Source organism: Sphaeramia orbicularis, chromosome 9 (genome assembly GCF_902148855.1).
Source record: "Sphaeramia orbicularis chromosome 9, fSphaOr1.1, whole genome shotgun sequence".
NCBI classification, from domain to species: Eukaryota; Metazoa; Chordata; class Actinopteri; order Kurtiformes; family Apogonidae; genus Sphaeramia; species Sphaeramia orbicularis.
In genome coordinates, this window is record NC_043965.1 from 53,850,044 (window position 1) to 53,871,011 (window position 20,968).

Sequence of the window (20,968 nt, forward strand, 5' to 3'; positions counted from 1 at the left end):
GGACAGATTTGGATGAAATTTTCAGGGTTTGTTGGAAATGGGATAAGGAAGAAATGATTAAATTTTGGTGATTGGGGGTGGGGGGGCCCACAGATCAGCCTTGGCGGAGGTCTGCACTCTCTGAGTGCTTCTAGTTCACAAATGAAATGATGGGCTGATGACTAAAACCCTTATTTATTTAGTTTAATTAAGATTTCATTGTTTCTGTGGAAAAAGGGAAAAAATAATAAAAACCTTCACGACTGTTGCATCTCCAGTGTGTATGTATGCAGGCTTCTCTCCAATATGACATTTATCTACTTTTCTCCATTTTTCCCCTTGTTGTCTTTTAGTTTGAAACATTTTCTCCTCTCCTTTATATTTTGTGTCCACTTGGCAAACAAGTACAGTATGACTTGCTTTCTTTCAAAGTTCTCTGAATGAAAACCTGATGAAATAACAGAATCAAAGGGGAAACAATATTAGGTAAAGAGTTTATTATAAAATGTATTACACTATAAAGTGTCAGAAGTACTAAGAACATGGCATTCAAAGACATGCTAAAAGAATGAAACATAAATAGCAACAAAATGAATGTGCAATGTGGCGATTGGACCGAGGGGGTCTCGGGGGGGGGGGGGGGGGTCTGGGCAGTCAGCCCAAAAGAGTACGCTGACTACATCAACACCTGTAAGTCCACTGGTTTCTGCTGCAGTCACAGAGGAAAAACCAGAAGCCCACTCCATGTGACGGAGATCCCGGCCTTTGCTGAAACAAACCCCATCTTGTTTCCCTTTGTTAGACCTGGCTGTCGGCCGGCCGGTGACACGTCCAAGGCAATAAGACAGGATGAAGATGTGTGTCTGAGAGACACCATGTTGGCAATGACACAGTCTATACAACAGTTTCATAACAGGAAGAAAAGACCAGATAGATCCAAGTCAGAAACATTTCATGTCATGTTTTTGGACTCATTGGGAGTTTGATCACCATACATGTTATTGTTTTTTCTAAGGAGAGATGAGTAGTACATTCAGTCTGCCTTGAAAGTCAACATATTTGGACAAAGAAAAAAGAGAGTGAGCAGAAAAAATAAACAGGAAATGGTAACAAATTTGGAGGAAACAGGCCTCAATTATTTACATTGGCAAGTTTAGGCTGAGCTGAAAATAGAGAAAGAAGTCCATGTTAATTATCTGTGAACAGCTGTTAACACTGGGGATGTGAGGCCAAAAGGACAGGAAATACTGAGCAGAAAAGGCTCTTTACATCCCCAAAGCTGGACCATTTAGGAACCCTTTCTATCAACATCTAGGATTGGAATAAAAAAGCATTTCCTGTTTCCAAATACACATAAACATCATCAAATATCTGCTTCCACAAAGTGTCTCAATTCAGGAGACTTTGGCCTTTTTCAATTAACAATACTAAAAAACCCTGTCCTCGACGTTTGTAAACGCCGCTTAATGTAAAAACAAAGTGAAAAAAGACGTCAAGCAGAACAACACTGTCAGTGATACTGAACCAAGCTTCAGCAGAGCTCAACAAAAGCGAAGCTGCACAAAAGCTGTTGAAGCGTCGACAATATCTGCCTCTCAGTGGAGTAGAAAACCTTCAAACCTAAACACAGTTGTTGTGTTAGAAATCCTGGAGAGTTTTGTTTTCATTTTGGTGGCATTTTTCATTTCCAGGTGAAGGAGTTGAAGTGCACAGTTCTGTGTTGAGTCCGGGCAGTATCAGCGCTGGGCTCCGAGTCATAGTTCAGTCACGACCCTGTACAGCCCACTCCAGATCCATGAAGAAGACACAGAAGTTGGACGGGAACAGCTCTTGTCTCTGCTTGCTTTAATGGCTGCTCATCCCTTTGTCTGAATAGAAAAGAATCCTATGAAAAGCTAACAGGAGTCCCAGAGTTTCCTAATCATTTCCTAGGAAATCCAAATATGTGGATACAAAACTGATGACACATTAAGGCCTTATTACATCCCATAAACATCGAAACAGATGTGTGTTTATGTTGAAAATGTGCATTAAAGTCCGTGAAAATTTAATTAAATTAAAGAGGGCAGGGTAATGCAATAGAAACACCATAGACTGTAGTAAATAAGTGTTAAGTGCCTCAATACAGATGAAACTAGAGCTGTACAGTAAAATGACAACTATCATGATAAAATTTCATATTGCGATAAAGCTGATAATTGCAACCCACATTTTTCTTGTCCTTTTTTCTTTACGGTTTCTTTGGATGACACTGTCAACTAAAACATAGTCTTTTAATGTTTGGATTTTTGATTTAGGTTAATTCATATGTTTCCATTTTGAACATGATGATATTATTTTGTACAGTATCATTTTATATTGTGATAATCGTTATCAAAGTGGCTATTGCCGCAGTCCTGTGGGACTAACTTTCTCATTTGTCTGTTACCACAGAGCCAATCAGCGCCGTTGTTCTATCATGTCTAGACGGGTAACCTGTCACCCTGCTGCCACAGTACTGCAGAAATAAGCATGGCACATGCCATGGGCCTATGGAAAAGGATAGGGGACCAGTTATACTCCATATATGACCCCAGTACTGTGGCAACACGAGGCCAATGAGTTCATGGAACAGTATCCATGATTGGCTCTGTGGCAACAAAATGTCCTTACTGCTTACACAGTGCAAATGCTAACATTTGATTGGCTCTAAGGCAATAGACAAACCCATATTTCACGCCACAGTACTGTGGCAGTAGACACTGCCTATAGTTACTGCAATACAGATTTTCTTCTGTCTTTTTATTCATTCTGTTTACATTGTTAGGTTAAAGCCAAAATATTTCAATGTTTGTTGTTGGTATCATTTTAATATTTTGTTGCCATTAAAATTGGGTTGAATGTTGCATCTCTACAAAGTTCAGCTGTATGTTAAAAACACCAACAGCCTTCTTCAATTTTTACTCAAAACCAAAACAACTAAACCCAGAAGAAGCAATGATTTGACATTTAAAGAGAGAATTATAAACACTGACTGATGGAAATATATTTCTCATGACAATCATCACATTTTTGGACATATCACCCAGACCTATATGAAAACAACCAAACCGTGAGTGGATATTTTGTTTTTCAGTTTCTAACTAAGTGTATGATACTGTTTATCGTACAGTATTAGTTCAAAATAGTCAAGTGCATTGACTCTACATGCTGGTGTATGATGTAGTAGGAAATGTGAACAGTGGCTACTGTTCACTTTCATGTCATAAAAGCTGTTTTTTTACAACATGGGGCAGTGGAACACGTGGACATAATGTTGGAAATTAAAGTTGTGTCATTCCAACGTGAAACCTTTTTGAGGCTGTGTTTTGTTTTTCAACGCACACCTGTGGGATTTTTGGGTGACAAGTGATCAGTGCTAACCAGCTTTTTCAGAGCGACTGTTGACTTGAGGCTCAATGTTTGTGATTAACATTTTACCAGGTATTTTGCACCTTCTTTTAAACATATTCAGATTGTTTTTCCCAGGAAAATGATTAAGAAAATATGGATTCCTAGTATTTTTTTTTGGATGAATGATGGAATTCAAAAACTGACTGTATAACAGAAGTCCATCAGACTGAACTGGTTTCCCTTAGACCCTGTTTGTCCACAGAGCATTACATCAGCTCTGTTGAGAGGGAGTATCAACACATTTTAGATTCTCACCCAACGCCTGAATGCAGCATGAATCCCAGTGAAAATCATTCTGCCAGGGCTGAGCTCTGTCTCAATATGGACTCTGCTGCTTCATGATGGTTGATTAAAATTCATTTTACTCTTAGTGTCAACAAGGCACAGTTCATCAAATGTCTGGAAAGAACAACTTTTTTTATACTTAACAAGACTATTTGTGCTCTTGAGGGAGGTAGAAGGCCACAAAGGCACTCTGAAAAAAATCTAATTCTTTTAAATGCTAAGATAAATGGTCAAATATCACATCAGTTAAAAAAAAAAGAAGCAAAGAGGAAGAGATTATTCTATGGAGCTGTAATGGATGATGAAGTAAAGGTGGCAGCCTAATGCAGCAAGTTTAGGTTGGATGAAGGTCCAAACATGAGGCTGCCATCTTTTCAAACCACCTCCATTCTGTCATGAAGTTTTACAGATTTGACCTTCGGGCTGTTAGCTGTGAGAGCGAGATGCAAAGGGGAAGGGGTTAAAAAGCAGCACAACAAGATTAAGAACAGAATAAACATCAAGATTCCTCTTTGGAGCTCAGGACAAGTGGCTCACTCGCAACATTCAAAGTGAAGGAAAAAAGTCAGCTGTACAGGAGTGGAGAGCACAAACACCACTGCTTCAGTTGCACACGCTCAGTAAAGTCCTAGTGGTCAGGATGTGAAATGGGCTTCCAGGAGGTACTATCACAGCATCAGTGTCAGGGTAGTGCAGCTGCTTGAATTCAGCTTCAAATTTTCATCCTTGGCTACAATTTCTAAAGTCTGTGAACAAAGCCAGGAAGCAGCAGAAGTCTAGTTTTATCTTGAACCGCTTAAATCACAACACAGTAGAATCAAAAACTGCTACGTGAGGTCTTAAGTGTGCCCTGTATTTAGAATATTTTCACAGCTTTATCATCTGTCATGAGGTCACCAGACTCCTTGAATAAAAGAAGCACATTATTCTCACAGAACACAGAAGCTTATGTCTTATTAACTGACTTTGGTGTTTCAATATATTAGTTTGCACTGAAACAACGGCAGGTAGAAGAGTGAGAAAATTTGGATTAGTACTGCAAGATGAAGCTTTGTGATACTGTACTGACTCAAAAACCTTCTAATGAATAGTTATTAATAGTTAACAAATATTCAAGACAGAATCGTTATTCATATGCAAATGTTAATTCTTTTGAACGGCTTGCACATAAGTAATGATTTGACATTAGATGTATAAATACTGTAACAAAAGCAAATGTAGATCTAACTGTTCTCAAAGTAATCTCAGATTTTATGCATTTAGTGAGATGTTCCTTATACATCACCTTGCTAAGTGTACCACAATACATGGCAATACATTGAATCATAGTCCCTGTATGATAATATATTTTGCAATATTCTTGCAAATATACAGTCCTAGCAGCATTAGACCTGCAACTCCTGCATTCTGTGAGATAAAACTGGTGTTTTTGTTACGGGTGACTTTGAAGGGAGAGTTAAGGGTTGGGTGACAGCAAAATAAAACAGAGAAGATTCATAATACTAGGTACACTTCAACAGATATTAGTTTACTTTAGGCCTTGTCTGTTGACCCTGACCACAGCTGTACACTGTGTGCTCCTGACTGCCATCTATGGATAAGTACCTCCGACAACCACACTTCAAAATCCAAGCTAAACCTTTAAGGAGCGAGCATCTGCACTCTGTAAGGATTGCACTTCATGTTCATTCACACAGACTGTCCACACTTTACACAAATGTCGCATCATATGTGACATTTGACGAGAAGAACAAAGCCGACCCAGTTCAGCGAGATATAACGGAGCTGATGGAGTTATAGGACGTGCCTCCGTTACAGGTAGGGGCGTAGCTGTTGGCGGCCCCTCCCACCGCCTCCATGTTGACCCTGAACACAGGAGAGACTTTGAGCAGGAAATCAGCAGCGTCGCGGCGGCCTAACTCCCTCAGCTTGGCCATGAGCACGCCCACGCTGCTGTCCGGTCGGCCGCTCCACTCCTGAAGCAGCGCCGCAGTGGGGCTGGGAGGCACTGTGGCCTGCTGGGAGTCCGGGTCCTGGAAGTCCACATCAGGAGTGCCATTTGGAGTCCCATTGCTGTATTTGGCCACCAGGTCTGTGAGGCCCAGATTCATTGCAAGCAGGCACCAGTCCTTCCCCATCGCGTCTGGAGGGTCCAGCATGCGACATAGCTTCCTGCGAGCCAGCAGCGGCACATCCGATATGTGGATGTCTGTTCCCAGAATCCCCTGCTGGTACACCTCAGCACAGCCAAAGGACAGGATGCTGCTGAAGCTCTCCCTGTAGCCACCCATGGTGTTAGTAAGTGAGTTCTCCCGCTGGACCTGGGCCCGGAAGAAGTCTTTGGGTTGATAGATCATGATAGGGGCGTGGTGCTCCCGCAGCTGCTGAGGACTCAGGTAGTATTTGGCGGTGAGCAGTCCAGGCAGAGTCGAGGCCAGTAGGTTCTCTGTGATACTGCAGGTGGTGTCCAACAGGGAGTAACATTTGGCCCGTTCAGAGTCATGCCCCCGTACCTGGATTTCTATACCCTGGCCATGATTGACCAGAAGGATCATGGCCTCCACACCTGCCTGGCTCACCTTGGCTCCATTTGTCCAAAGGTGAATATCTCCATCGATTTCATCTCCGCTGTCGTCCTCAGGTTTCTGCTGGTGGCTCCATCGACACAGGTTCACCTGAAGTTTATTAAACAAGCCACAGGGGAATGGGGTGAGGTGCTCAGCGGGGACCAGTCGGACCCCTCCGTACAACAGAGACTCCTCCTCCTCCTCTTCGGTCCAGGAGCGGTGGAGACCGTTCGTTTTGATGAGAGCAGGCACATCCACCATTGACGGGTTGGTGAGGTCACGCGCACACACATCCATGGCATCCAGAATTTGCAGTAGTTCATCCACATCGGTCTCGGGGGCCAGTGCTTGCACTTCCTCCAACCTGTAGCGACCCCTGTAGTGGTGGATGGCTTTGGGCGTCTCCACAGAGAGCAGTTTACCAAGGATGTTACTGCAGAGCCAGCGGGGCTCCAGCAGCACTACGTCCTGCACCGTCTCACTCTGCATGATGTTGATCTGTGGAATGACCAGGAAAGGGGTAAAGGTGGAAGAAGTAAGAAAAAACTAAGGAATTACAATTTGCTGCAATTATTGAGAAAAACAATGTAATTAAATTACAGCTACTGATCAAAGTGTTAGAATTTGCAAGGGGTTTGGTTGGAAAATATTCTTTTTGGTAAAAGGCTCATACATAGAATATAACAGCTGATCACACCAAGGTGGGGGAAGGGCAATGTCATCATACAAGAACACCTTTCATTTCTGGAAATTCAAAAGAATTTTCCGCCTGAAATGAGAAAAGATGCCTAACATCACTGAGCTGATTTAAATGTATGCTACATAGTTGTAGTGTCCAACATTGAAAACGTGGGTTAGAAAAGTAATCAATAATCCAACAATTTGAATGACTCTACAATATAACTTAGATTTTGTTTATGGCGTATTTGCAATGTTTGCAATGACAGTTCTGTAAAACTGTTACCTGAAATGTAGTGAGTTACATTTCAAATTACTTTTCCTATGAAATAAGTAAATAGTCATCAAATGAAATAAGAATTTTCAAAAAATTAACACAGATTGCTGATGAATTAAAATTTAAATGAAAAGTCAATAAAAAAAATTAAAAATGAAAACCAGTCAAATGGGCAAAGACGAAATAATTTTAGCAAAACTGTTGCGACAGAATGACAGTGCCGAATCAATGGATGAATGAAGAAGTGAAGAAATGGAACTTCTGAGCGTCACAAATGGAATCATCCAGAATGCTCGATGTGAGTGGTAAATATACAAACAACATGCTCTGAGTAACTGTTGACAGATGGAAGTGAATGTGTGGCTTTTAAATATTTATGAGAAAACCACTACCCCTGGTGGACACCTAATGTCACTGACCTCTCCCATGCTGTGAAGCTGCAGGGCCAGTGAGCGCAGGTAGTCCTGGCTGACCAGAGGGTTGATGTGCTCCTGGACGTCGCAGACAAACTGTTGCCATGACGTCAGCTGGTTGGGTCCGCTCAGTTTCCTCCAGGTGGGCAGTGTGGTCAGCAAACGCTCTGACAGCAGTGTCATGGGACTGCACCTCTGCACCAGCACACAACAAACACCAGTGAGGAGGAGTCAGTGTGTCTGTGGGTTAGTCCTGTATTCAAAATAAAGATGGGCATGAACTGTTGGATGTTGAAACTTACGGAGATGATGTTGGTGCGGAGCTCCTGCAGGTGACTCCTCAGCAACTTCATGTCTTTGGAATTTGAAGATCCAGCGTCCAACACGAACAGCTTGTCACTGATCTGCAGGTCATTTCCAAACCTAAGCCCAAATACAACACAGTTAGAACAACCGATGTTTGAACAGCTCCTTCCTGTGAGGGCAGCTTTAAGCCACTATTACTGGGTCAGGTCAAGGAAACACGCACATCTATGAGAAAAACTAAAGTTCCTCTGATCCTATTCTGCATGCACTCATTTGTTAGCTTATTACTGCGATGTAGAATAAATGCTTGTATTAAAATATTTGACTTGTTTTCTAGATACATTGGTCCTTTCATCATAATAGGATCAAGAATTGAAACCGTGTCACTATGCCCATTGAAACCGTGTTACTTTAAATCTGTGTCAGTAAGTCTAAAAGTTTCCAATATATTTTCCTAAATTTTGACATCAGTGTAGCTTAACATGCTTCTTAACACATCACAGGCAAATGTAAGTGAATTTCCTGTGGGAACTGTATGTTAAGCACTTTGGTGTAAACCTTGTCAAAATCAGCGACATTTTGATGAAACCATGTCACTGAGCACTTTTTCAAATATTTTTGGTTAAAAATGTTATTTTATGCAATCATCATCCTTGCTATGTTTGAGTACTGACAAATATCTACTGAAATATGTAACACACATATGTAACAGTCCACTGAACACCAAACATGTAACAGTGTCAGGGCTTGACCTGGCCCTACTATGACTTCTTTGTATTGTGGTTTGAGTCCTGACCTGTTCCTGACTTCCTTGAGCAGCGTCCTCTCCTTATCATAACTGAAGTCTCCAGAGAACGTTCGGGGGACATCAGCGAGGTCAGCATGAGTCGCCACCAGGACGACGACAAGAGGCTGCTGGATCCGACCTCCAAAAGCTGGTCCAACACAGACACATCATAAGCAGTCACTAAACTAATGCACATCCTTAGGTTTTAGGGAGCTGTAATACATACCTCAACTAGTGCAGTTTGTTCAATTTCAGTTTGATCTGAATCAATTTTTTAGTGTGAAGATAATGACCAGACACTGGATTCATATTATTATGGTTCCAACCTTAGTTTGGACTCAAAGGTGTGAAATGTCTGTGTCTTCTCATGACAACCAGAGGATTTTTTTTTTCCAACCAGTTAATTATTTTTTGTCATTTTCTGCAGAAATGCCAGAATTCTGCAGGTAGAAAATAAGAATATTTGCAGCTTTGCATCAGCTGCACCTCCATGATCACTATTTTTTTCAATTTGAATAAATTCATCCTGTTAAGAGACTCTGAAAAAACATTTAATCAGAATAGAACTGTTCTGTCATAAGATAAGATATGACTTTATTGATCCCAAGGTGGGGAAATGGCAGTATTTACAGCAACAAAATACAAGAAACTAAGTGCAGAAAGACAGGCACAACATTCTAGAGTGAAACAGGAAATATAAAAGAGAATCTGCTATTTATATTCATTTATGACAGTCATAAAGTAGCTCTTCCTGCTGCAAAGGATCTAATCTACTGCCAATACTATAGATATTTCTATTTATACTGAAATATTTGTAAGTTGGTTAAATAATCTTTAGATATTCAGGTGTCAAACTAAAAGTGAAATCAGACACACAGGGCACACATGCCAAAGGTAATCGATCTGGTACTTCTTGTGTTTTATATTAATGTTTTTACTGAAAAATCTTCATTAGAGTCTATGTTGCATGATGACTAGGCTGAAGTTTTCTCACATTTACAAGATATTGTCTCATAATGAGAGAAGGTGTCTCATTTTTTTCTTTTGTGAAGGCAGATTAAATTAGGATTAAAGTGCCCACTGACAAGATGAAGGTTTACACTTCCCCTCTCAACTCACTATCTTGTGATCAGTCTTTTCTAATAAAATCCTTCCTCTTCCAAAACTTAAAATGTGACATGTTTAGCTGTGTTATTGTCATTATAAATATGATTCTCTACTCACTCTAGTCTAGTCTTTTACTAGATGCTTTTTATTTTATTGCAAAATTTACAATATTGAACATTGACACCTGGAAAATGTGGCTTTTTGCTGTTGTTGTTGCCTGTTGATACTGATAATGATATTGACTAGAATTAAATTTTTACGTCCCTATTGCCCAGCCTTGCCCACTAAGCCACGGAGGACATTTAGTTGTCTGTGAGAGTTAGGAAACAAAACTAATTAATAATTACATACTCAATTAATACATTTATCTATGGGTCATTTTTCAGAGTTATTTTGTCACTAACCTTATAATTGCGGGCCTGTATTTTAAGATTGTTCATCACTATAAATGGTCCAGTGTGAGTGTTCTTGTGCTCACCAATGTTGTCCTGCGGCAGCGTGAGGGCTTTCAGCAGGTTCAGCCAGTATGTGATGTGTCCCAGCTGGGTCTCATAGGGCTCCTCCAGGCTGAACAGGACCACGTGGATCGCTGTAGTGTCATTGGCCGCAAAGTAGTCGTAAGAGCAGTAATACACAGGGTTTCCTGAAAACTCCCACACACTGAAGTCCCCAACACCTGATGGAAGACACAAGCAGCGTGTTTTCACTCAGTTATTTCTGTGGCCTAATCACTTAGAATCATACATGATATGTACTAACAGCGATTTTACCACTGGAAATCTAAAAATCAGTGATCACCACTAGTGTCAAACATGCAGCCAGCCAAAGGGTCAAAGCTGGATGAATTTGTGAAATACAAAAATTACAGATTAACCTTTTACAAAAAATGTGAATAACCTGAAAAAATATGAAGAACCTGAAATGTCTTAAGAGTAGTATGTCTAATTGTACCAATATTCTATCTATAACTAAATGCTTTGTGTATTTGTAGATCCACTGTGATCTGTAAGTTGTGATGTACATGTATAAATTATAAACTAAGGCATAATATTGTTACCTCCGCCAAGGAGGTTATGTTTTTGCCAGTGTTGGTTTGTCTGTCTGTCTGTGTGCACTGATCTGCCTTGGCGCAGGTTTGTGCTCTCCGACTGCTTCTAGTTAAAATTGCACTTATTTTTTAGAAGAATTTTCAGGTTGTTCATGTTTTTTCATGTTATGTTCAAGTACAATTCGTAGATGTAAGCATTTTCATAACGGAATTTGACTTTTTTTCATTCAAAAACATAAAGAAAACTTTGGAGTTGATATTATTTATCAGTTCTTATTCTATTATTTATTTTATTTTACTGGCCAGGCCCACTTTATAATATATTAGGCTGAATGTGGCCCCTGAACTAAAATGACTTAGACAGTCCTGCCTTACACCCTTACACCCAAACCTCGAACACCTCCTATGTGCCCTCCTGTGTAATCTTTGACTTTTACTGTGTGCATCTCCATGTTTGTGTGTGTGTTTGTGCTTCTAACCGTGGATGCTGGTGTGCTGGATGTCGATGGCCTTGGTGGCCTGCTCGTCAGCTGTGGACAGAGAGCTATGGACGGGGGAGAACACTTCTAGGACGCCTTTAGTCAGACTGGGCTCGAACATCATGCTACGACTGCGGACGCTGACGTTCTCACAGCCTGGGTACAAGTTGGAAATGCTCACTGACACTGAAGACACACAAAGAAACACAAACACATTAGTGCAAGTTATGAAAGGAGTTATTGTGTGCTTTAAAATGATCATAAAAAAAAGATGATCTTTGGGGAAGCTTCCACATTCAGAGCAAATTCATTACTAATATGCAGATAATTATTATGAACAAATGTCTATCCTTTATTTCAGATGCAGTGTGATAATAAAGTAATATGCATTTTATTTAATTGTACCTTACAAAACACTCACAAGGAACAGTTTAAAAACAACAACAAAAAGCATTAAAATAATGAATCAGTTACATACAAGAACAAAAGAAGACAAAAACACAAATGTTGAGAAGGGGAAAAAGGCAGAGCCAAACTAGTTTAGCACAGGACACTGACAGAGAGAAATAAGAAATGGTCACCTCCATTAAATTTTGTACCAACTCCAACACTGGACAGGGGTCTTAATAGACAACTGTACCGCTCACAATGAGCAAGTCAGTTCTGATGCATCCCACACTTGTGTTTCACTCCATTTTTGTTTTCATTGTTTGTATGCCCATCTTCATGCCCATATTTAACTCATAACTCACTTATCTCATAATTACGATATTTTATCTCATAATTTTGAAAAGTTCATACTGGATTAGGTCTGTTTTAAATTCCAAAAGCAAAGTGATGTTGGATTTTTTCACTGAATAAATACAACTTTCCTAACACATGGGGGCGATGTTGTACAGAAAATAATTCTTCCAGTCTGCAAACATTTCATCTGTAGATGTTTGACACTTTGGAGGAACACACTTAGAGTTCGTTTTTTGTGTTTTGCACTAAAGTCACATAAATGAACTATTTCTTCATGTCTGATTTTGATTTCTTCAGCTCCAAACTGCTGAGTGATGACATCACAGGGTCTGTAAAGAACACATGCTCTTATAGGCAACTTGTTTAGTGGTTGGTTTTCTGAAACCTGTTAGTCATGTTCACCACATGACATCAGTGATTCTGGCAGGGATTAGACTTCAGAGTATGATGAACTGATGTGACTGTTACTTGTTGCTTGTGAATTTGATTATACTACTTTAATAACCGACACACCCTGCAACAACATAGCGCCCAAAGTATGTGAGCTTGGGGAGTGATACGAAGTAAACATCCACAGGTTGCCTTTGACCTCGAATATTTTTGGAGTTTTTTGGAGTCATGTGGATAGAATTTTCTTTAAGAAATAGATGGAAACATATGTGCTTAGTGTCTGTATTAGTAAGGACATGGCATTAAGTGTCCCCTACTAACTCCACTTCACAAACTCAACAGTGTTATTTTCTGAAGAGGAAAGGAAAGCTATTTCACAAATAATATTAAGACTTATTAATGAGCCTCTAAAAAACAGTGTAGGATTAAACTGCTCTGCCTCTGTGGTCCAGACTCTGGTGGTGTTGAGCAACATCTCAAGTCTGAAATATTGACACAGAACAAAGGCAAACATGCGCTTAATTTAAGGTGCCATATTGTGACTGAGGACCAGCTCACAAAGGCACTGAATTGGTGCTTTTATGATTATTCCATTTGCTGGGATAGAAATCTATTTATTTAGACAAATTCACAGACAGACACCATGAAGTCAGTTCCCTCTCAGGTCTGCCTCTTTGTATTTCTCTGTGGACTCCTGTCACGTATCGCTGCAGATAGAAAGCAGAGTCAACACAGACTGTTACTGAGTTCAGCTGTGAGTGCAAGAACAAGAAAAAGCTCTTTCAACCCCCTTCATTTGTGACAGAGGATTCAGATGTGGAGATAGTATAGAGGAAGGGATTGGTAACTCTATACGGCTCACGTACCTGACCATTATCTGAGCGTGCATCACATCTGTCTGGAAGGTAATGGCTCTGAGCACCGCAAAATAAAAGGGTTAAAGCAAACACAGTGGCGTGTATGTGTGTGAAGGAGGCTAGATAGAGAGCAAATAACTGGCACGGACTGAAAAAAAAAAAAAATGAGTGTGCGCTCGGGTTGTGCTTTTCACACAACACTGAACACATTGGGGAGTCTTACCACAGACCTGTCATTGCATCGGCTTGACTTCTCTAAGAACGGCTTTTGTGAACTAGATGAGCAAAAAGAGGTTAATGGAACTACTGTTAAGGTTTACAGGGTTAACTAAAAGCAGAGAGGGCTGTAAATGTTTATGTTGGTGCTTTTCATTGTGTGCTTAGTTACTATATCCACTCTGTCTTGAGACTGTCAGATTAATATTTCCAATTCTAGGGCCTGGTTGGACATGGATGTTGCAGTTGGTGGTTTAGAGTCTTAACTACTAGGATATGAGATCTTGCAGAATAGTATCTTGCAAATGGTTCTTTCCAAGAGTATTATCGTAAATGAGAAAAAACAAGACATAGTGGCATCATGACCTAAAACATAGCATTTAGGCTGTAAAGTGAATTACATGACTTAATGATGATGTAACGAATCAATGCTGGTGACCACACACATATTAAAATGCATTTCATCGGGAACAATGCCTCAGTACGTCACTTAGCCTCCCAACGCGGATACTGATATTAAGACTTCACCAGTAAAAGTATATAAAAATGAATGTTGATGTCCTCCTTTAGTGGCAGTTTTTTTATAGTTTGTCACCTACTGGCAGCCCACCTGCCCTTCAGGCAGAGTCTGCTAAACCTGGTTGATTTTCTGATGACAAACTGAAATTGTTTTTTGCTCTGACTGGAAACACTGGACTTCCACACAGAAACAAATCTGGTGCTTCAGTCAGTTACTTTGTCAGGTTACAAAAATTATTCAGTATTCATGAGGGGGGTTATGATTTAAGGGGGAAAATGTACTTTAATGTTCATTTAATATGTTCGACCAGGAAAAGTTTTTGTGTTTCAGTCGGCAAGGCGAGACTGTGGAACAGATTCAATATAGAGTTAAAGCAATGTCAGAGCATAAAACTATTTAAAATGAGGTACAAAGAAAGGATCTTTTAGAGGTACAGGGATGAAGGTGGCGTTGGGTATCACTGGGTGTTATAAAGATGTACAAGTGCACAGGGTGGGGAAGCAAAATTTACAATGAACATTTAGTTGTTTTTTCTCAGCAGGCACTACGTCAATTGTTTTGAAACCGAACATATATTGATGTCATAATCATACCTAACACTATTATCCATACCTTTTCAGGAACTTTTGCCCATATGAGTAATCAGGAAAGTAAACGTCAAAGAGTGTGTGACTTGCTGAATGCACTTGTCACACCAAAGGAGATTTCAAAAATAGTTGGAGTGTCCATAAAGACTGTTTATAATGGAAAGAAGAGAATGACTATGAGCAAAACTATTACGAGAAAGTCTGGAAGATACTATTAAAGAAGAATGGGAGAAGTTGTCACCCGCATATTTGAGGAACACGTGCACAAGTTTCAGGAAGCGTGTGAAGGCAGTTATTGAGAAAGAAGGAGGACACATAGAATAAAAACATTTTCTATTATGTAAATTTTCTTGTGGCAAATAAATTCTCATGACTTTCAATAAACTAATTGGTCATACACTGTCTTTCAATCCCTGCCTCAAAATATTGTAAATTTTGCTTCCCCACCCTGTGTGTGTGTGTGTGTGTGTGTGTATATATATATATATATATATATATATATATATATATATATATATATATATATATATATCTGTGTACATATATTTCAGCCATCTCCATGTTTCTAAACCATCTCCTATACATATCCTTGTTGTGGTTCTCACTTTGTCATGATGTATTTGTAATATTAAGAGGCCTTTTAGGCTTAGTAACATCAGGCATTTATGATCAGAAATGTTCCAGCTGCAGCTCAGTGGGAAATGGCAAACTGGATACTGAAACACTACTTACTTGGTGACTGGGAGAAAGGTGATGGGTGGAGCATCAGACCAAAACACTAAATGTCACCATAAACATTACATGTGGGCTGACACTTTGCTTTTCAAATGTGAATATTCTGGCTGGACTACTACTGTCAGTGATATCAGTATTTGAAATGAACATGATTCCTTAATGTCTGGTGACATTCAGGGCCATTTTATGATTACTTGGAACATAACTCTTGCATACAGCACTTTTAAATGTTTTGTCTATTTATTTTCTTTTTCTTTTTTACATTCGTACTCAAAATAAATACTTCAATCAATCAATCAATCAATCAATCAATCAATCAGGTTGAAACCAAAATAAAATAAAACGTGGGTGAAAAAGTAAGTGGAGCTTACTAATACCCCCACCCGGTCACACAACACTTTGCCCCTCCTGCCCACTGACACCCTTCCTAGTCAGGGATAAATTTTGAGTCTTAACTCTCAACAATTATTTGCAAAAAAAAAATCCAAAAATTGAAATTCAGTCATCAAACTGTGTAGTGCACCTCTCCCGGTGGTACAGAACATGTATATGAAATTTGAAAAGAATCAGCTGAATAATGTCCGAGAAATGAGCTGGATAAAAATCTTGGATGGATGGACGAAATTCCTGGTGTATCTATAAAGCCCCGTCCTCTGGGGTGGGGGGCAATTCAGGCTACACTGACTCTTCAAAGTTTTTGTTTTGGCCTCTTTGAGGTGATAAAGCTGTGTACCACCCCAAACTGACACCTGCACATGGTTCATATGATTGTGCGACAGTGTCTTGTGATTCTGTGTCCTGTGGATGTCCTGGACTACGCCTGACTCACACATCCATGCCTCCTGAACTCTGCCTCAGCCTCCTCTGAATGTGGAGGATTTTTCAGATTTGAGCAGGGGTGAGTGGAGTTCACTCAGTTGATTCATGGTATGTTACAGTTTAATGTTGGTTAATATGATCATGTTGCATTTCAACAGGTCAATTTAACTGTACGTAAAGTATTAATAACCATCAAATTACAGCTGTTGGCCAAGTTTTAATTGGTCAGTTGTGCAAAACAAAACAGGAAAAAAAAAATCTTCACTTTAAGTGGAAATACTCAATCTCTCAGTCATACATTACAAATATCATCATTCACAAAGTTGGTTATTCATTAAATCCATCTATCAGGCAGCAAAATGTGAGAACATTTAGAGGGTAAAAATGACATATTATTTGAATAAGGTCAGCACCATTAGCCCATATAAATATGGACTGATAGGTTTATCCAAGTGTTTATCTGTGGAGAATGGAAAAACTGAGAGGATCTGAGAAAACTCTATAGACAAGAATAGAATAGAATAGAATAGAATAGAATAGAATAGAATAGAATAGAATAGTACACTCCAGTCAGTGCAACATTACTAAAACATCAGTACTAAAAAATAAGATAAGAAAATAAATAGAACATTTGACATAAGTAAGATATGTATAGAGCTAAGTAGAATAAAAAAAGACATAAAATATGAATAGACCCAGTATTCACAGTATTAACAGTATGTGACAGTACTATTCATGGACAACCCTACTGAAAACACTTAATGCTTCTCAGACTTTATGAAAGCTGCTGCAGGTGAGGTCAGAGTGTGTCACCTACCGGCAGGTTTGGAGTTAATGGGGGAGTTGGGATGGCGGGCCGTGTTGGTCATGCGTGTCCTCCTCCTTCTGAAGAAGCTGCGCAGGATGCCACATTTCAGAGACTCCAGCAGAGTGCTCTTTCCAGCTCCAGAGTGTCCGAACAGTTTCAGTTTGATCCTTGGCTGGACAGTCTGGGTGGGCCGGAGCTGCTGGATGTAGCTCAACTTGTGGTTGTCCTGACCCCACCCCCAAAATAATAAATAAATAAAAAGGAGGATGAGGATTGATTTAAAAGTACTGATAGTTTAAGTCACAATAAGAAGCAGCTTGAGGAAGCCATCACTTCCCATGTGTTTTCATTTCAACAAGCTCCACATACATCAGATGACAGAGTGAAATTTATCACAAGTTGTCCCACATACTAAATCTACTTTGCAAAAAATATATAATTCTTAAATTTTTGGCTTACGAGGACAAAAAATAACAATGACATCTTCCTTTTGGGCATTATGGTTTGGCAGATGACAGATCACTGTGGGCTATATTGCAGTTTACAGTTCTGACTTGAATCTACTTTGTTGGTTAAAAGGAAAAACACAGATTTTTCCATTGTGAAATGTGTTTTATTCAGCTCAGATATTAAATTCAATGGCATAAGCATAGCATTTTTTGGTGTGTTTTGTGACTAAGCTTTATTTTTTTCCAAATTCTTTCACTTGACTACCACAAACCCTCCTGAATCAAAACCTTTAATATTCAGCCATTTCACATTAAATATCACAGACTGAGTGAAATTTCTTGATTTTAAATGCCCTCCAATCAGAGAACTGAACTGAATCATGATGCCAGGGAACAGCTGTATGTAATGTAGGATTTATGATTTGTTTTCTAACATTAACATGTTGAAGTGAGTCACACAGACAACGGTACTGAACAGATGTCTATATTATAGATTTTTGTAGCCTGATTTTTGTATACAGATTCTTTCTTAGGAAAAAAAAGTTTGTGGTTTTGTTGTTTTGTTTTTTTTTTTACTTGCGAGTTAAAAAAACCCGAAATGTAATATTTAGTGGCATCTAGTCGCGAAGTTGTATCCCTTGTCTCACCCTGCCCTATGGTGGCTACAAAAAAAAATCTAAACTGTTGGCAGTGTTTGGTTTGTCTGTTCTGGGATTTTTAAGTGGAAGGGAAAATAACTGTGGTTTACACTAAAACACAGTAGGTAATGGCAATGCCTGAATGGTATTATCAAGAGGTGATCACACACTAATGAAGAGATTATTATGAAAATTATTCCATTTCAGTCATTAAATCCTCTGGAAAAGAACACACTGAACTGAAGAAAAGTCAAAAATAATAAAAACAGAAGCCGTGGCCAAAACTGGCTGCCTCCTCTGTACTCTGCAACATCAACAGATAACATTTGTTAACATGTCAGAAACCATCCAACGGATGAATCATGGATCAAAAGTGGCCACAAATCCAGTGAGTGGTTGTGTGGGATATGAGAGCACTGCATACTCCCACCTGGGTTACAGCTAACACATTGACTAAACAGAGTTTCTAATGCCCATGAGGATGATTCACATCTAAACACAACAAAATGTTCACAGAAAAGCAGATCTCCAGTTTGAGGTGTTCAACAACTGTTCTCTCTTTTTTCTTCATTAAGTTTCTTGGGACGTCAACCCGTTCTCTAAAACTGGCATAAATGTGCCAAAGTGTCTTAAATTAGCCCAACATATGCATAGGATGACTCTTTTCACAGTTGCCACTTTCATGTTTTCACGCTCTGCACTGAATCCCAGCGGGTTTTCTGGATAAACGGATTAGAGAAGTCGGCTTCATGTACAAAGTTTATGTGTACTGGATGTCACTACACGTGGACTGAACTCCCCATGTACAGTCTGACATGGATCCATGCACCAGTACAGTATAGGGCGGCAGTGGCTCAGTTGGTAGAGCAATGACCGAAGGTTCAAAACCTGGCTCCGACTGTCCACATGTCAAAGTGTCCTTGAGTAAGACACTGAACCCTAAATTGCTCCCAGTAGGGTCTGGCAGCGCCTTTCATGGCAGCAGCTGCCTACTGGTGTATGAGTGTGTGTGTGAATGGGTGAATGTGAGGCTTTGTAAAGCACTTTGGGCACCATAAGTGTGAGGAAAAGCGCTATATAAGCACTGACCATTTACCATTTACAGTATATATACGGCTTTACTTGGTAGTTAGCTACACAGGGGGAAGTACATTTCACAGGTTTGATTAGTTGACAACAAAGCACAAGGAAACTCCTGATTCTTCTACCTGTATGTGTTGAATAAGTGACTGTCACCAAGTCTAAAAATGGTGGAATGCTAACACATGCCTGTGGAAACACCTCTCTCCACACCTCCACACCGAAACCGTCTAAGTGTGATGAGCGTTTGTGAAATCTGCCTGTGCATCATCATTTAGGTTGTTCCTCTCCCCATGGAATCACACTGAAACTTTGAACACATTATATATGACTTTTTAAGTAAGGAAAGTAAACTGCTGTTCAAAACTTTTACAACACTGGCATTTTTCCTAAGGACAGCCCAACACTTTTATAACAACCCATCTGCCTTCCTTTGTTAATTGCCTTTATCTCACCATTATGATGACAATGTACTCTATCCTGCAATTTAATATTGTCCAAACAATGCTTCAGAGGTAACACCAATTGCATGTCTTCCTTCTGTCACTAAAACATTTTAGGTTTGGGAGGTGACAATGAATGAATGAATGAAAAGAAGTGCATTGGAAACAGACTTAGTGAATAATTGCGTGTGGGCATCTATGGACCACCAAGGAGACTCGAACAGTCACTGAATTTATACAAGAAATGACAAATAATAAAAGCTGGACAGGGGCAATGAAGTGCCACCATGCAGGGAAGAGCTTCCAAGCAAATGTAAGACGTAAGCTTTGACAAACTGTGGAGGATCATGAAACATTATATGATCCAGACCAGTGGTTCAGTTGGGTTCAGAATGCAAAAGGTCATCCATCAGCTCCTCAGTCAACTCAGGATGTGTTATTGTCTGAAATATTAGCTGTAACTAGTACACTTTTAAACTATGATGATGATGATGATGATGATGATGATGAAGAACCATCTTTTAAAAGTCACATAATAGTGGTGGATGAAAACACCCAAATCAGCATTCACTTTTGAAGACTTTCTAAAATTTCTGCGAAAACTGGATGAAAAGCTGCAAATAGTGTCTGTTTTATTTTGGCTTTTAAGTTCAGAAAGTTCATGTAACCACAAACTGAAAATTAATAGAAATTTCAACAAGTCAACTACTTACAGTGTTTAAAAGCGATAGAAATAAATGTGGTTTTATAATTTTCAAGCATTTCCAGACTTTATTCTCTGGTTTATGATGTATAACTGTCCTGACATTTGCAGATTACATACAAACTCACTGTTCATATAAATGCAATGTTTTTGAAATATTTTATGAATAGTAGCACATTTCTATCGGTGTTGTGTTTTTAATCTTGGATGTGACTGTAAGTGTATCTTACCTTTTTAAGCTTTCCCAACAGTGAAACTATGTGTTCATGTTGTTCAGTAGCAGCCAAATCTTCTGCCGTCTTTCCATCCTGACAGAGAAAGACAGGGAAGAGAAAAAAGTGGTGTGTATATTAGAGAAACATACAGTGTAATCATCTCCGTTTACTTACTCTGTCTAGCTTTAATATGTGCACTATGACACAGTGACCTGTTACTCTGGAAGACTAACATGTCACCCTGTCAGTGTTCTGTGAAATTGTGTTATGATCTAAAAGTAAAAAAATAAAGTAACTTCAATGTGTTACTGTAAAAAAAAAAAAAAAAAGCCATATTATTACAATTATTAAAAATGTTGGTTCTTAAGTTACAATGGGATTATGTCTGAACATGCTTTTCAGTAAA

At 39.3% G+C, this 20,968-nt stretch overlaps 1 protein-coding gene across 3 annotated transcripts in view; it reads right to left on the reverse strand.

The window, feature by feature from the left end:
* Nucleotides 1–461: 461 nt before the first annotated feature.
* Nucleotides 462–20,968, reverse strand: part of dapk1 (death-associated protein kinase 1) — a 132,499-nt gene continuing 111,992 nt past the window's right edge. For all 3 annotated transcript variants that reach the window (XM_030143256.1, XM_030143254.1, XM_030143255.1), the window contains exons 19-26: nt 20,578–20,655; nt 17,044–17,260; nt 11,359–11,544; nt 10,310–10,507; nt 8,734–8,872; nt 7,934–8,054; nt 7,638–7,826; nt 462–6,761 (exon numbers count right to left, since the gene is read on the reverse strand). In XM_030143256.1, the coding sequence (XP_029999116.1) occupies nt 5,463–6,761; nt 7,638–7,826; nt 7,934–8,054; nt 8,734–8,872; nt 10,310–10,507; nt 11,359–11,544; nt 17,044–17,260; nt 20,578–20,655 (2,427 nt within the window). In that variant the 3' untranslated portion in view covers nt 462–5,462. The remainder of the gene's footprint in view (nt 6,762–7,637; nt 7,827–7,933; nt 8,055–8,733; nt 8,873–10,309; nt 10,508–11,358; nt 11,545–17,043; nt 17,261–20,577; nt 20,656–20,968) is intronic.